This window comes from Athalia rosae, chromosome 7, assembly GCF_917208135.1.
Source record: "Athalia rosae chromosome 7, iyAthRosa1.1, whole genome shotgun sequence".
Lineage (NCBI taxonomy): Eukaryota > Metazoa > Arthropoda > Insecta > Hymenoptera > Athaliidae > Athalia > Athalia rosae.
Window position 1 is genome coordinate 16230658 of NC_064032.1, and position 13662 is coordinate 16244319.

Consider the following 13662-nt stretch of genomic DNA (forward strand, 5'->3'; position numbering starts at 1 on the left):
TGAAGACCACTGTAGCCAATGCTGATTCCCTAGGTTTGAATCACACTTTTTTCCTAATATTTTGAAATTCCGCCCGTCGTTCTTATTTATAATACCAATCTTCAGTCTACGTTAATAATGTTTGAAACATTTTTAGTCCCTGATTATTGGTTGAATTCAAATGCTGTCGCTCAACAGTAAATAGTGTGAGAGACAACAACCATGGGACGATCGTCACTTATCGAGGATCGAGGCAGGACGAAGGTTAGCAACAACGGTGTCTGACAATTTTGAAAGTTTTATTGTTGAAAAACTTTGCAACCGATGCTAAATTATCACGAATTGTCGATCTACAGCTACCATCATCGAATTGTGACAAGTGCAAGCCTGCCAATTATGTCGGGTAAGTAGAAATTTGAAATACATAATTTGTGTCATTGACCTTGGCTGGTCGCCGTGCACCTAAGAACCCTGAGTGCATAAGGGTAAAGCAAGTTCGTAATATGAATATCAATGTAATGCATTAGATTTGAATCTTGTTCGAGAATGAACAAAAAAAAAGTCAAACTGCATATTTAATATAAGTCGCATATTGCATATTTTTCTTTATCAAGTTTCACAACTGTATTATTACTTTATATCATTCGTTTTCATTTCGGTTTTTCAATTTCTTCCATTCTTCATGTCCATCTAACTGATGGATGAAACTCGTAACTTGACGAGATGCTTGGTCCACTAATAGAAATGCATAATTTGTCTTTTCGTCAATGTTTCTGGGAAAATATGGCTTTCCAGATTTCATAGCCACAACTTTCAATACCAACGTTGAGATGAATAAGTCAGTTGTATGTTCTCGCCTGTCAACTCTGTTACAGCAATGAGATAAAAATTGTGATTAGAAACACAAAAGTATCAGAGATGTTGACGGACAACATTAACTATACCCTTACCTCACAAGATCTTTGTACAAGATTTTAGTAACATCTATATACGGATTCAATACATCTTCGTATTGACAAAGTTTACCACCAATTACAAGCATCTGTAGGATATGAAAAATAAATTCCTTGCGTTCATCATTATCGTATAAATTGTACTCATTGGATTCTGGGTCAAGAAGCATCTGCAATAATCGAATTGTAGAACAAAAATTTTTGTAGCCCCAGCCATATAACTATTGTACCACAAAATTGCATGTCTCTTACAGCTTTTAAATTATCAGTTATCAAGTCTCCGTCCTCATTATATTTCATCGTTTGACGAATTTTGTTGGAGTCGTAAGTAATGTTGTTTTCTGGCTCTTTCAACCTATCGAAAAATGACATAGCAAGAACAGAACATGGAATATGCTCTGTTTTAACTTCTGTTGCAATAATTCCTGGAACATCGGTTTATTCCACTGATTAAAATTGGCTTGATTTGGTACAACTCATATTTCACGTACCCTCATTAAACCAGCTGTTAAGTTTCTTAGTCTTTAACTTGCTGGCTACAATTGGATCTTTGAAGAACAACTGTAATTGAATATCAATCAGCAATCAAATTTCACTGGTGCAATCCGTAATTGGTATTATTCTTTGAAAGGTTATCATTACCTCGGCTAGATGGTATTTCAAGTAAGGCTGAAACGGCTCGTTGAATGAAAACCTTTGGATGCATATGTTCGGTTTGACTCCCCTGAAAAAAAAATAGTTATTTCGAGAAAGAATTCGTAGTGCAAACATCATGAGGGTTAATTGACCATTTAGTTAACAATTCTTGGGCTATTTTATCGTGAAAACCACCGTAATTTTTCTCAGCAAGTGGCACAAATGTGTATCCCGTATCCAAGTCCATTTTCAAACAAACGATTGACAGAACTTTGACACGCGCCTTGAGTAGAAACAACAATCGATAATCGTTTATATGGTACTATATGCTCTAAGATAAAATGGCACCGAGTCAACGACAGCGGCAATTATTTTATCTAAAAAAAGATCAGAAGAAGCATAATGGCAAGAAACTGACGAAGTACGTATTAATTTCCTGTTTACTTACACTTTCTGTTTCACGTCATCCACTGCATTACTATTCATAAATAATCTGCTGATCAAGAATATTAGGTTAGACGTTCGACTGTGTTGTGTTCTACTCCTGCATATTCATCAAAAAAAGCTACTTTAGTTTGGCATTCCACATCTACTTTTTCATTCCTATTTTTAGAATAGTCATTGTGAATTGCAATTTTGCATCCAACTTCCTTTAATTTGCGTCATTACTAAATGAATTGTTCATTTAAGGGCGGAGGACTCGGTGGACATTGGACTCATTTATCCTGGTGGTGATACAGCTTTCAAGCTACTTTTATCCGCTAGATTTTGTTCAGCTATCTGGAGTCATATCACGGATTGCGATGAGACCTTTAACTACTGGGAACCAAGTCACTATTTGCTCTATGGAACGGGTCAACAAACCTGGGAATACAGTCCTGATTATGCGTTACGATCTTATACGTATTTACTGCTACATGTAGTACCCGCCAAAATCTACTGTTACTTGTTGGAGCCAAATCCTGTACTCGTATTTTACTTCATTCGATGTCTCCTTTCCGTAGGATGTGCTCTCTCAGAGGTATATTTCTACAAAAATGTATGCCGTGAGTTCGGGGTACATATAGCCCGGCTTACTCTAGCATTTCTAATCTTGAGCTCTGGGATGTTTATTTCGAGTGCTGCTTTTTTACCTTCTTCATTTTCCATGTACTTGAGCACGGTCGCTCTAGCTGCCTGGTATGATCGTAAATATGAATTGGCCATTTTCTCAACTGCTCTTTCTTCTTTGCTCGGATGGCCATTTGCAGCGTTATTAGGTACTCCCATAGCCATAGAAATGCTGTTGCGTCGTCGAGAATGGCTCAGATTTACAAAATGGGCAGCATTGTCGGCAGTCGTCATTTTAGCACCCATGATTTGGTTTGACTCTGTCTATTTTGGTAAACTTGTTATCGCTCCTTTTAATATTATTGCTTATAACGTCTTTACCAGCCATGGGCCAGACCTGTATGGCACTGAACCATTTCACTTCTACTTTCTCAATGGATTTCTCAACTTCAATTTCGTTTTCTTAGGTGCGCTTGCTGCACCTCTTGGGTTACTCTTAACATGGTTGGTTGTACCAGCAAAGCCTAGGAACTCCTACTGCCTACCTTATTGGTACTCTTTGGCTCCTCTGTATCTCTGGATGGGCGTATTTTTCTTCCAATCACATAAGGAAGAAAGATTCCTTTTCCCGATCTACCCCATGATTTGTCTAACTGGTGCCATAACAGTAGACATTGTTCAAAAGCTCTACTTTTTTGTTTGTACTCAGATTAGTCCGCTGCCCATTACTAGTCATTATTTACGACACACAGCACCAATAATGGTTTTATCAATAATCGTTTGTGGTTTACTCGGATTATCAAGATCATTGGCACTCTATAAAGGATATTATGCCCCACTGGAAATTATGATGGAAGCTAATAAGCTTGGATCTGAGGGACAAGTGCCTACAGACGTGAATATAAATTTCTGTGTCAGCAAAGAGTGGTATCGTTTTCCAAGTAGCTTTTTTTTCCCATCTAACAATTGGAAACTGCAGTATTTACGATCAGAATTTCGAGGACAATTGCCACAGTCCTTTTCAGATCAAGAAAATGGAACAAGTATAATTCAGCCTCACTTTAATGAGATGAACAAAGAAGAGCCATCGCGTTATTTCGATATTGAAAGATGTCACTTTTTACTGGATCTAGATCTTGGGAGAGAATCTGCTCTGGAGCCTAACTACTCTCATCAACCAGATCACTTCACAATTATAAAGTCCTCTGATTTTCTCGATGCATCAAACTCTCATCCACTCTTCAGAGCTTTTTATATCCCCTTTGTATCTCATAATTTCTGCAGCTTTGGTTCCTACAACTTGCTACAGAGTACAAAATTCAAGCTATCACCTGCCACATCAAACAGCAAAGCAAAAGTCTCCAGATCTGCGTAACAGATAATCGATAGATTTTCCGCATAGTTCAACAGAGTTGCCTTTGAGTACTTCTATTAATTATCACTTTTCCAAAATATATCACCAAAATAAGACCAGAACACTTTCGTTCACTGCCAATAATTTCTGTTTTTCAACAAGAACCGAGGCAGACTGTTTAACTAGTCCACAATAACAACGAAGAGACCATGCACAGGTATTTTTCTCCTAATATCTTGATTAGGAATTGATAGAATTTTTTTGGAACCTTATGAATGCTCAGGGACTTGATGTTTGTAGTACTAAATACCTGCGAGGTTTTTCTCTATTGTACATAGTGTTGAAATGAGGCTGAATTTGAATTTGACTCAGAATTCTGATGATTGGTATCGAATGATTAATCTATTACTGCATATTTGGAAGGACCGTGTAAACTAATTTCAGAACTTCATTAGGCTCGTTTATATAGCTCTTTCATGGATAGCTAGTCTCTCATTGCTAACAATTGGTTGTGTTTGATTTAATACTTATGAATGCTAGCATTCACCACAGACTAGTGAATTTAGGGCTCACTCACCATACCGTTAAAAGGTGACATTCCTTTTGCATAAAGTCCTTAATATCACTGTAAAATTATACTTGACAAATAATTAAACTTGATAAGACCATAGTGGATTATGTGTAATAAGTGGGATATATTATACTTATAGGAATAATGAGTTGTAGTAAATAATAATTCCAGTCACCTAATAGGTTTATTCTATTTCCATTTTATTAGAAGTATCCGAGTACTTCAATGTATCGGGCTAATAAATGTTTAGTTTTTACGTTTGGAAAACGTCCTCTGGCGTTCCAAGAAGACGTAGACTGTACATAGTTTGTGATTACTATTTATTACGGAAATATACTGACTCCAAATTTTCATAAAAGTTTCTGTTTCCATCCGAATTCAGTTCGAATAATTTGCCACATTCCACGGTGTTCAAACTTTCTTTAATGGAAAGTGTAGAAGCCCTATTGGCTGATAAATATATGGACCAATTATATCTACACTTTTCGTATGAGTAAATAGAGAGGACCGAAAACAAAGATATTTGACAGGCATGGGACAGGGATAGAAAACGTCTGTTTTTCAATTTAATTTGTCTTTCGTTTTGGATCCGGTTAGTGCGTTATCAATTCACATTTGTACGTACGTACAATCATAAATTAATCTGATATGATTTACAGTACTGGAAATTCCGAGATAATTGAAAGTTTTCAAAGAACTATTTAAAGGAACTATCAACCATGGCAGAGACAGACGACGAACAGATTCATCCTCAAAGTATCAAATTACCTGCGGCTGTGGAAGTTTTTGCAAACCTAAAAAATGCCAAAAAATTCGCCATTGATATAGGTGCGTAGCGATATTACGCAAAACCCTGGTTTTTTCGTGATACGAAATTTTAATTAACATAACCTAATTCGTACTGCTACTTTCAATGCAAAGTGCCAAGGTTCTTATTATTACCAACACATTTTCCAGGCATATCGTTGACTAAGATAGCGTATTACTCAACTGTTAGCTATCGTAAGGCATTGTATGAAAATGCGGGGCTGGGGAACAGTGGGGAGCGAGCTTACAAAGTGTTGGAAGGCAGCCGATTGCATTTTGTGAAGTTTGAAACTAGACATCTCGAAAATTGTCTAGATTTTGTCAAAGCCAACTTGGTACACGCTGAGAGATTTCAGGGGAAAAGTGTTAAAGTTACTGGTGGAGGGGCTCATAAATATACACCGTTACTGCAAGAGAAATTAGGCTTACTGTAAGTGTGTTTATCGAGTAATTAATTCATTACTGATTGACGCTAAGGCTAATCAGTCTTTCGGTTTTATTTTGTTTTCATTCTCCAGTATCGATAAAGAGGACGAAATTGGATGCCTTATAAAAGGGTGCAATTTTTTGTTGAAAAATATACCCTGTGAAGCTTTTCAATTTGAAAAGAATTGCAACCCAGAATATAAGTTCCAGAAAGCGGGTCCTAACATATTTCCATACATGTTGGTCAACATTGGAAGCGGTGTTAGCATTCTCAAGGTAAATACTACGTGGCAAATAAAAAAGCTTCCCCAATCAATGTTCAAGAGTAATATTAAAATAACTCGCTTAGGACATCTCCAAAAAATTTCTTTTTCTCAAAGGTAGAGTCTGAGGAACAGTTTGAAAGAATAGGAGGTACTGCAACAGGTGGTGGTACATTCTGGGGACTTGGGTCTTTGCTAACAAAAGCTAAGGTGATTAAAAAACTAGATTCTCTTCTGTAATCTAAAATCGTCATAACTTTTACTTGTTCTCAAACAATGATTTTTAAATATTTCAAAATATGTATAGGGTTTTGATGAACTACTACAGCTTGCTGAACGTGGAGACCATCGTAATGTTGATATGTTGGTAAAGGATATATATGGGGGAGACTACACTAGCCAAGGCTTACCTGGTGATCTGATTGCCTCATCCTTTGGGAAAGCAATGAGCTGCAATAACAATTTGGAAACGAAGAATTTCTCTGAAGCTGATATAGCTCGGAGTTTATTGTTCACGATCAGTAATGATATAGGACAGATAGCCAGCCTTTATGCATCTCAACATAATTTGAACAAAGTTTATTTCGGGGGATATTTCCTCCGGAATCATCCATTATCCATGCATACTATCTCCTACTCCATCATGTATTGGTCTCATGTTAGTTTTTCGCTCATTGTTTTACAAATCAGTTAATTGTTTAAAGTTATATCTGATATGACCAGAAGTTTCTTTGTATCTCAATCCAATGTTGTTTGGTAGGGCAAAGTAAAGCCGCTATTTCTTCGGCACGAAGGCTATTTGGGTGCCATAGGAGCATTCTTATATGGAGCTGAACAATCTGACAAATTTAGCTGGCTAGAAAATTATGCCGGTTCTTCAGGATTCAAAGATTCCATTTCCACAAAACTTGGGATCCAAGTCGATCAATTAGAGATAGATCAAGCTGAAAATGCTGTGACGTTTTGTCCGCTGCTCAAAGATCCTTCCTCATACAATCCAGATACTATGGATCTTGTTCAAGATAAAGAAGCAAGGTGAATATCCGTTTGATTAAAAATTCACATCTGGTTGTGAAACTAACTTTCAATTTCAGAGACTATTGGCTTCAATGTTTTGAAGAATCCGTTGACAAATTCGTTGCTCGGGCAGTAATGAGCCAACCTCATAGTCCAACAGCGCAAGATCGAGCTGTAAAATTGAAAGAAAAATACATAAGCAGGCTTCACTATCTTCACATTGAACCTTTGTAAGTTCCAATTGAATAGCTCACGTATTTCTGTTCAAGTATTACCTCTGTATGATTTACAGCGCCTACGGAGCTCTTACTGTACGGACTCTATTGGATATAATTGAACATTGTATGAAGGAATTTGATTTTCCGGATCCTTACTTACATGTAGGAAATTATTCCACAGTTTTAATGTATTTTCGATTATGAACTGCTATTGGTGGGCTTGATAACAGGTTCTTTTTTTTCATCCAAAATGTAGCAAAAAAAAGATGAGAACGAAAAAGCTCTGGGACATCTAAAAGCACGAATTGTAGAAATAGATGGATTGGAAAGTTCTGTAAAAATAGAAGCACTCATTATGGGTGTGTTGAGCGGTAACATGTTTGATTGGGGTGCTAAGGAAGTAGCAACCTTAATGGAAACGACCGATTTCGGTTTCAAAGAAGCCCAATCGAAGATTCCTGGTAATATTCTCCCACATCTCTCTCACCCGAAGTCTTTGTCAAAAGGTTCATAGCAGATCCATTGAAGCATTTTTTCATTGTAGGTAGACCGTGGCTAGAAGATTGCCTGGATGCTTGGATTGAGAGGTTAGAAAAGGGACCTGCTCATAAATGTGCTGCAATTTTCGTAGATAACAGTGGTGTTGATATCATATTGGGGATACTACCTTTTGCTCGAGATTTACTACTGAGAGGAACAAAGGTTCGTAAATCAATATGAACTATATGTATAACAATACCTACTTCGGTTGTTTCTATCTTTGTTTCACGTAGGTAATTTTGTGCGCTAATTCTGCACCTGCATTAAACGACGTTACATATCCAGAGTTAGTTGTCACTTTGCGTAATTCATCAAAAATCTGTAATGTAATCAAAAAAGCAATAAAGGAGCAAAGACTTATAGCAATGGAGACGGCGCAGGCTGGTCCTTGCCTGGATTTGAGGTGAATATTGAAAATAAATTATACTCTTCATTTCATTTTTACATGAAATTTCTCAGTTAATGATTTTTTTTTTTGTATCATCTAGTCGCCTAAATCTAGATCTCTGCCTGGCCATGGTGAGGAACAAAGTAGATTTAATTGTTATAGAAGGTATGGGGCGGTCGTTGCACACAAATTTGCACGCCAAAATGAAATGCGAGTGTTTAAAGTTGGCGGTGGTAAAAAATCGGTGGCTAGCTCGTCGTCTCGGTGGTGATATGTATGCAGTCATTTGTAAATACGAACCTGTTGTGCAAAAAGTGAAAAGTGACAACGAAAATCCGTGTGAAAATAAGGATGCCGAAACTGAGGACAATTCGACGTGTATCAGTGTCAGAATGGACCTCTGTATGTGCGAGGATGATGAATCAAATAATGTGAGCACAACTTCTGCCAATGGAAAAAGACTAACATCCAAAGGCAGCACTGATGATGATGGCAAAGACAATGAAAACGTCGATTCCGATTCATCACTCTGTAATAACTAGACAGTTGCAGTTGGGTAAATTACAAAGAATTTGATATTGAAAGAGTGTCAAAAGAATTCAGATCGTTTCTGATCAGCTCCATGGTGCTTCGTACAATGGTTAATTAAAACTTTTATCTCTGCTAATAATGAGTTCTGGTTCATTGACTTTATACCTCTAATGAGGAACAACAGTAGAATATCACGATAAGAGAAAGAGATTTTACGCATGAGGTGTGCTCAACATTTGGGGATTATACATTTTTGGTTATTCTATATTCTAAGATAAAAAATGGAATACCCTATACGTGGTTGAATAGATCAATGATCAATCTCTGGACTAAATTTTCTGTGATATGAAAGAATTTTCGAGGAGGAGCTTGATTGTGTTCATTACAAATCATTGACACGCATTAAAAAATATCTATCCATGTTCAATGCTTATTGCAATGAAATATTATTTTCATTTTATAACTTGGGATTTGGAACGTGGCCTGAAAAGAGAAAGAGGTACATACAAACGTACGAAGAGTGGTATATTCAGTTACAAGAATGAGCTCATTGTTTGACAACAAATCCTTCCAAATCGTAAAACTTTATCGTAAAACCTGATCACAATCAGATCATTTGTGATTGTACATGTATATAGGTATATTGTTGGTTGTAATGAAGATAACAAGGCATGGTATGGTATCGGAAATTTCCCGTACTTCTAAAAATACTGAAAAACATCGCTCGTAATCTCGTATACGGATGTACATATTAATCTTTTTGTAACCATATGATTAAAATACTTGAGCAGTTATTTTAACATGAGGAAACGTTTTGGTGTTGATGATCTTGCGATTTTCTTTCAGTACCAACTCAGCTCAATCGGCATCCAACACAGCTTCGGCGGAAGATTCATTATGTACCTACAATTCATCAAAAAGGATATGGCACATTATGACAAGATCAGAAACAGATCTATGAGATATCAAATATTATTACCTGCTGCGGCGAATGATCAGCTATATTGGAGTTCTGATTTATCTCATCGACCGTAACAGCAGATTTGTCTGTTGTCGCATTGGTGAGATCTACTTGGACATTGTATGATCTAGAACGGTGCCCACTGTTCTTTTTATTGCTCATATCATATTGATGAATTCTTTTCATATGTTTGTTGTAATTAGGCCAATTAGTGAAGTACCTTTGACATTCCAGACATGCATAGGGTCGTTCTCCTGTATGCTGACGTTGGTGAACCTAGTGAAATGAGCGTAGTTAGGAATAAGAAGTAACCACGATTTTTCGTTTTATTCAAACTTTTAAATTAATTTTACATTTTTCTTGATTTTTTTGGCAGAATTACCGTTAGTACTCCCTTGAACCGGAAGCATTTTCCACAAACTTCACAACTGTAAGGCATTGCACCAGTGTGAATGCGACTGTGTTCCCGTAGCGCACCACGTTCCCGAAACTGTTTCCCGCACACGTCACACTGGTGAGGTTTTATCCCTGTATGTACTGATCTGTGCTTACCTGAACATGAATATCGTAATTAATTAAAGGTGTACTCAATTTCATTGAATTGAAATACGTGTTAGGTAGCTGAATTACCGAGAAGGCGAGAAGTTTTGAAGGCTTTGCCACAGGATGGACAGACATGGTTCTTATCACCAGTATGACTCAGAAGATGATAATCCAATGATCCTTTGGCAATGAAAGACTTGCCGCAAATATCGCAAACAAAATCTCGCTCTCCTGTATGAATTTTTCTATGAGTTTCTAAGGTGTGTTTTGTAGCAAATTCTTTCTGACAGAATTCACAACTATATTTTTCTTTTGCTTCATCTGGTAGGTGCATTTTCACGTGATTTTGGAGTGAGCTGAAGTTCTTGAACGTCTTACCACACGTATGGCAAACATGTGGCCTGGCGGTCGTGTGAACTGTAGCATGAGCTTGGAGTATAGTCTTTTGTGCAAACGATTTTTCGCATACTTTACATCTGCGGATCAAAAATATTTTCATGACAATTATTGCACATGATGAGAGCTTTCGGACGCATTATTAATCAGAATTATACTCACGTATATCTCTTAGTGGCCCGATGCAGTTTTATGTGTTTAGTAAAACTCTGGTAATGATCATATTGTTTTTCACAAGTGATGCACTTAAATATTGGGAGTTGTTGATGCTCCATTTGACAGTGTTCTCGAAGAGCCTAATGAACAAATCAATTTTACTGGTGACTTAATTACAGAGGCAACAGAAAATCTCTGATTGTTCAAATGAACCAACCTGAGGACTATCTAAAACTCTATCCACGCAAATTGTGCAAGGCCAGGGATATCCTTTGAGTATATCTGCAAGACGTGGACTAGCTGGAGCGTCACTTGAACTTGAAAATTTTTTAAGCTGGTAAGATTTCTGATGAACAAGCGTGCCAATCTCACTCTCACCATTAGCTAGGTTATCATCAAATGAAGGTGGTGAAACCAGTTCAATCATGTCTTGTTCTGAAAAGTTCAGGATCAGTAGAAAAAAGGAATAATACCTTTGATGCTGTATGAAAACAAACATACGACTGCATTGTTTTTCCAGTTTGATGCCATTTACTTGAATTTCTAAACTTGTTTCGTCTGTTACAGATTCACTATTTTTATTGCTTGGCTGAAAATCAAACATCAAGGTTGTTCTATCGAGTTGCAAATGAACCATCGGTAAGTTTTTTTAAATGAAGTTTTATATGAGTAGTTTCATAATTGATATAATACATAAATTTGTGATATTGCAACTTTACCGATTGTGTGTATTGCGGAGTATGCCAAGAACATTGATCAAATATTTCATCTTCCTTGCATTTATCATTTGTTAAATGCAAACTGTACGCTTCCATGAGAATCAGTTGAACTTTATTAGATGTTTGGTAAAATTCAAAAGACTCCTCCAATCTTACACAGCACTTTTGACAGACAGTTTTTGGCAATATATCATCTCGAGAAACCTTGAATAAAAATGGATGGGTTATGTGGGGAGGTATCTAGTTTTGAACCATGGTCATAATCGAAGAAAAGCTATTTACGTATCATGAGTAACTATCGCAATTATAAGTATATTTATTTACCGCTATTTGTAAACAAGAAGAGATTTTCATCTCCATTTTCAAATTCGGATTTGCTTTTCCCCTGTCTTTGTATATATCTACGTACTCTGCGCATTGAAGACCACACAGTCTACACAATATCTCACTGGACATATTTCCTTACAGATTACGAAAAATTAATTACACATAATCAAAATATCAACATTCAATAAACAGAACAAGCATTGGTAAACAACAATTTAATGCGAATAGTTTTTTAGTGTTTTTCTTTGACAGCTTTCGATAGTCGATTACGAAGCTTACCTTTCGATAGTCGAGATACGATGGCTGGTTGCGCGAAAATTCAAGTTCTGAAAAGGTGCGACAATGATACGTAGGTTGTATTAATTACATTCTTAAACGTTTTTTCTCTTCTAACTCAATGAATAGTTTTTTCATAACTCAATATAGCATCATGATCAATTCCGCATTGGGAGGTACTTCGAAATTATCATATAAAATGAATAAAGTTATTTTAACGACGGAAAAGCTCGGCCTCGAGCACCGCGCCTATTCCAGCATTCAACTCTCTGTATGGGTTAGGTAATTCACTTATTATAGCTACGCAGCTTATGAGAGGAGAAATACGCGCCCACCACTATAATATCAAAATTCCATCTCGCCCACTGTTGTAAACGAATATAATCAGATGAATAAACCGTGCAACCAAATGATGAGAATCAAGTTCTTCGTATCCCATTTGGCGGATCAGCTACAGGTGTGCAAAATAATATGAGGGTAAAAAATACAATTCATTTTCATCAATGAATGATGACTCAAATTAACGGATTTTCTAGCAGGTTTTGAATGCCTATTCCTTTTTGAGATAATCGTATGCGGTTGACCAAATTATAGAAAATTCCATTTTTTTAATCCTTCTCTTCCTTCTATTTTTCTTTATTACAGCTATAGAGTCGCTCAAAATAGAAGTGAGTCTATGTGTGCCCCTTTGACGTAACTTATAATGCGATCATCATCGGGATCATAATCGTTGGCATCAAATCTTTAGCAGGGCCGCTGAAAAGTAATAACCAATTGTACCATATTATACCTGCGGTAGCCGACCGATCCAGGTGACCGTCTATGAGTTTGCGTTGGTGGGAGAGAAAAAAAAAAGTGATTCTCTCGAGTCTACACGAGGATCGTCGTCGGCAGTTCCACCATGAGCAAATTCACGCATTCGGGAATAGCTCTATAGTTATAAGTACACCATACGACGAGTACAGCATTAGTTTTCAGACGTGAACGTTTCGTTGCAGAGTTCGACTGTCGTCATCGGTCGTGATAGCAGTAGAAGAACAATAAATTCTAAAGAACGACCAAAAATGGCGTTCCGGTTCACGTGAATAAATTATTCATCATTTTAAGGTGGTATTGTGTATATATAAAAAAAATACATGTATAATTGAACGGCTTTTATAAAATTTTGCGTGTAGAGAGTCGCAAGTGTGGGTGTATGTTTTTTAAAGGTGTCTGTCAGTGTCTGTAAATGATACGTAATATAATAATAAGTTATATTTGTACCTGCGATACACTAGAGTAAAAAGGTAATTATTTTAACTACTAACATACTTTATGTTAGTCATTTATCATTATAGATTAAAAAAAAAAAATACTGCATTTTCACCGACAACCCACGCAAGAGCTACACACAAAATATTTAACCGCCTATCACGATCACCTGGAACTGACCAAGTATGGTCAGAAAAATAGAATAGAAGAAAGAAATACGGAGAAAAAAAGTATATACAAATAGTCGTCATCTGACGTAAACGTGAACGGAATATATCAGAGAAGTTTTCAAATTTATTA

The 13662-nt window shown here is 36.7% G+C and overlaps 5 protein-coding genes across 23 annotated transcripts in view; 3 read left to right on the top strand and 2 right to left on the bottom strand.

The window, feature by feature from the left end:
• Nucleotides 1–4901, top strand: LOC105684122 (alpha-1,2-mannosyltransferase ALG9). 3 transcript variants are annotated; one of them, XM_048658543.1, is made up of 4 exons: nucleotides 1–33; nucleotides 137–243; nucleotides 336–382; nucleotides 2259–4901. In XM_048658543.1, the coding sequence occupies exons 2-4, from the start codon at nucleotides 202–204 to the stop codon at nucleotides 3991–3993; spliced, it is 1824 nt and encodes a 607-aa protein (XP_048514500.1). In that variant the 5' UTR covers nucleotides 1–33; nucleotides 137–201; the 3' UTR covers nucleotides 3994–4901. The 3 variants fall into 3 exon arrangements, with proteins under 3 accessions (XP_048514500.1, XP_048514501.1, XP_012252677.2); XM_048658544.1 differs by lacking the exon at nucleotides 1–33 and having other exon boundaries at nucleotides 105–243; XM_012397254.3 differs by lacking the exons at nucleotides 1–33; nucleotides 137–243; nucleotides 336–382 and adding an exon at nucleotides 1777–1989.
• Nucleotides 152–13397, top strand: LOC105684118 (4'-phosphopantetheine phosphatase). 4 transcript variants are annotated; one of them, XM_012397249.3, is made up of 19 exons: nucleotides 152–382; nucleotides 5203–5371; nucleotides 5501–5780; nucleotides 5869–6052; nucleotides 6157–6249; nucleotides 6347–6697; nucleotides 6800–7074; nucleotides 7134–7286; nucleotides 7349–7436; nucleotides 7531–7735; nucleotides 7819–7976; nucleotides 8048–8217; nucleotides 8303–10001; nucleotides 10071–10224; nucleotides 10312–10497; nucleotides 10566–10845; nucleotides 10969–11126; nucleotides 11357–11428; nucleotides 12757–13397. In XM_012397249.3, exons 2-13 carry the CDS (start codon nucleotides 5263–5265, stop codon nucleotides 8742–8744), a joined length of 2508 nt encoding a protein of 835 aa, XP_012252672.2. In that variant the 5' UTR covers nucleotides 152–382; nucleotides 5203–5262; the 3' UTR covers nucleotides 8745–10001; nucleotides 10071–10224; nucleotides 10312–10497; nucleotides 10566–10845; nucleotides 10969–11126; nucleotides 11357–11428; nucleotides 12757–13397. The 4 variants fall into 4 exon arrangements, with proteins under 4 accessions (XP_012252672.2, XP_048514495.1, XP_012252671.2 ...); XM_048658538.1 differs by lacking the exon at nucleotides 152–382 and adding an exon at nucleotides 2460–2589; XM_012397248.3 differs by lacking the exon at nucleotides 152–382 and adding an exon at nucleotides 4991–5135.
• LOC105684133 (cilia- and flagella-associated protein 300-like) lies at nucleotides 377–2069 on the bottom strand. Of its 2 annotated transcripts, none has more exons than XM_048658569.1 (6): nucleotides 2017–2069; nucleotides 1575–1656; nucleotides 1424–1493; nucleotides 1185–1357; nucleotides 930–1102; nucleotides 377–845 (listed from the first exon to the last, which is right to left on the bottom strand). In XM_048658569.1, exons 1-6 carry the CDS (start codon nucleotides 2052–2054, stop codon nucleotides 620–622), a joined length of 762 nt encoding a protein of 253 aa, XP_048514526.1. In that variant the 5' UTR covers nucleotides 2055–2069; the 3' UTR covers nucleotides 377–619. The 2 variants fall into 2 exon arrangements, with proteins under 2 accessions (XP_048514526.1, XP_012252701.2); XM_012397278.3 differs by lacking the exon at nucleotides 2017–2069 and adding an exon at nucleotides 1721–1851.
• LOC105684124 (zinc finger protein 391) overlaps nucleotides 9238–13662 on the bottom strand; it is a 5759-nt gene continuing 1334 nt past the window's right edge. The window contains exons 2-10 of one of the 8 annotated variants that reach the window (XR_007279425.1): nucleotides 11833–11969; nucleotides 11509–11712; nucleotides 11007–11378; nucleotides 10796–10929; nucleotides 10325–10713; nucleotides 10048–10246; nucleotides 9915–9970; nucleotides 9713–9821; nucleotides 9238–9636 (exon numbers count right to left, since the gene is read on the bottom strand). Coding sequence is in view for 7 of the 8 variants with exons in the window: in XM_048658546.1 (XP_048514503.1) it covers nucleotides 9592–9636; nucleotides 9713–9970; nucleotides 10077–10246; nucleotides 10325–10713; nucleotides 10796–10929; nucleotides 11007–11378; nucleotides 11509–11712; nucleotides 11833–11969 (1709 nt within the window). In the remaining variant the exon portion in view is untranslated. Of the gene's footprint in view, nucleotides 9637–9712; nucleotides 9971–10047; nucleotides 10247–10324; nucleotides 10714–10795; nucleotides 10930–11006; nucleotides 11379–11508; nucleotides 11713–11832; nucleotides 12208–13662 lie in introns of those variants that run through there. The other 7 variants (XM_048658551.1, XM_048658549.1, XM_048658548.1 and 4 more) reach the window with 7 other exon arrangements.
• LOC105684112 (filamin-A) overlaps nucleotides 11061–13662 on the top strand; it is a 24562-nt gene continuing 21960 nt past the window's right edge. For 5 of the 6 annotated variants that reach the window (XR_002305566.2, XM_012397237.3, XM_048658526.1 and 2 more), the window contains exon 1: nucleotides 13259–13397. The gene's annotated coding sequence lies outside the window, so the exon portion shown is untranslated. Of the gene's footprint in view, nucleotides 11127–11356; nucleotides 11429–13258; nucleotides 13398–13662 lie in introns of those variants that run through there. The other variant, XM_020851245.2, reaches the window with a different exon arrangement.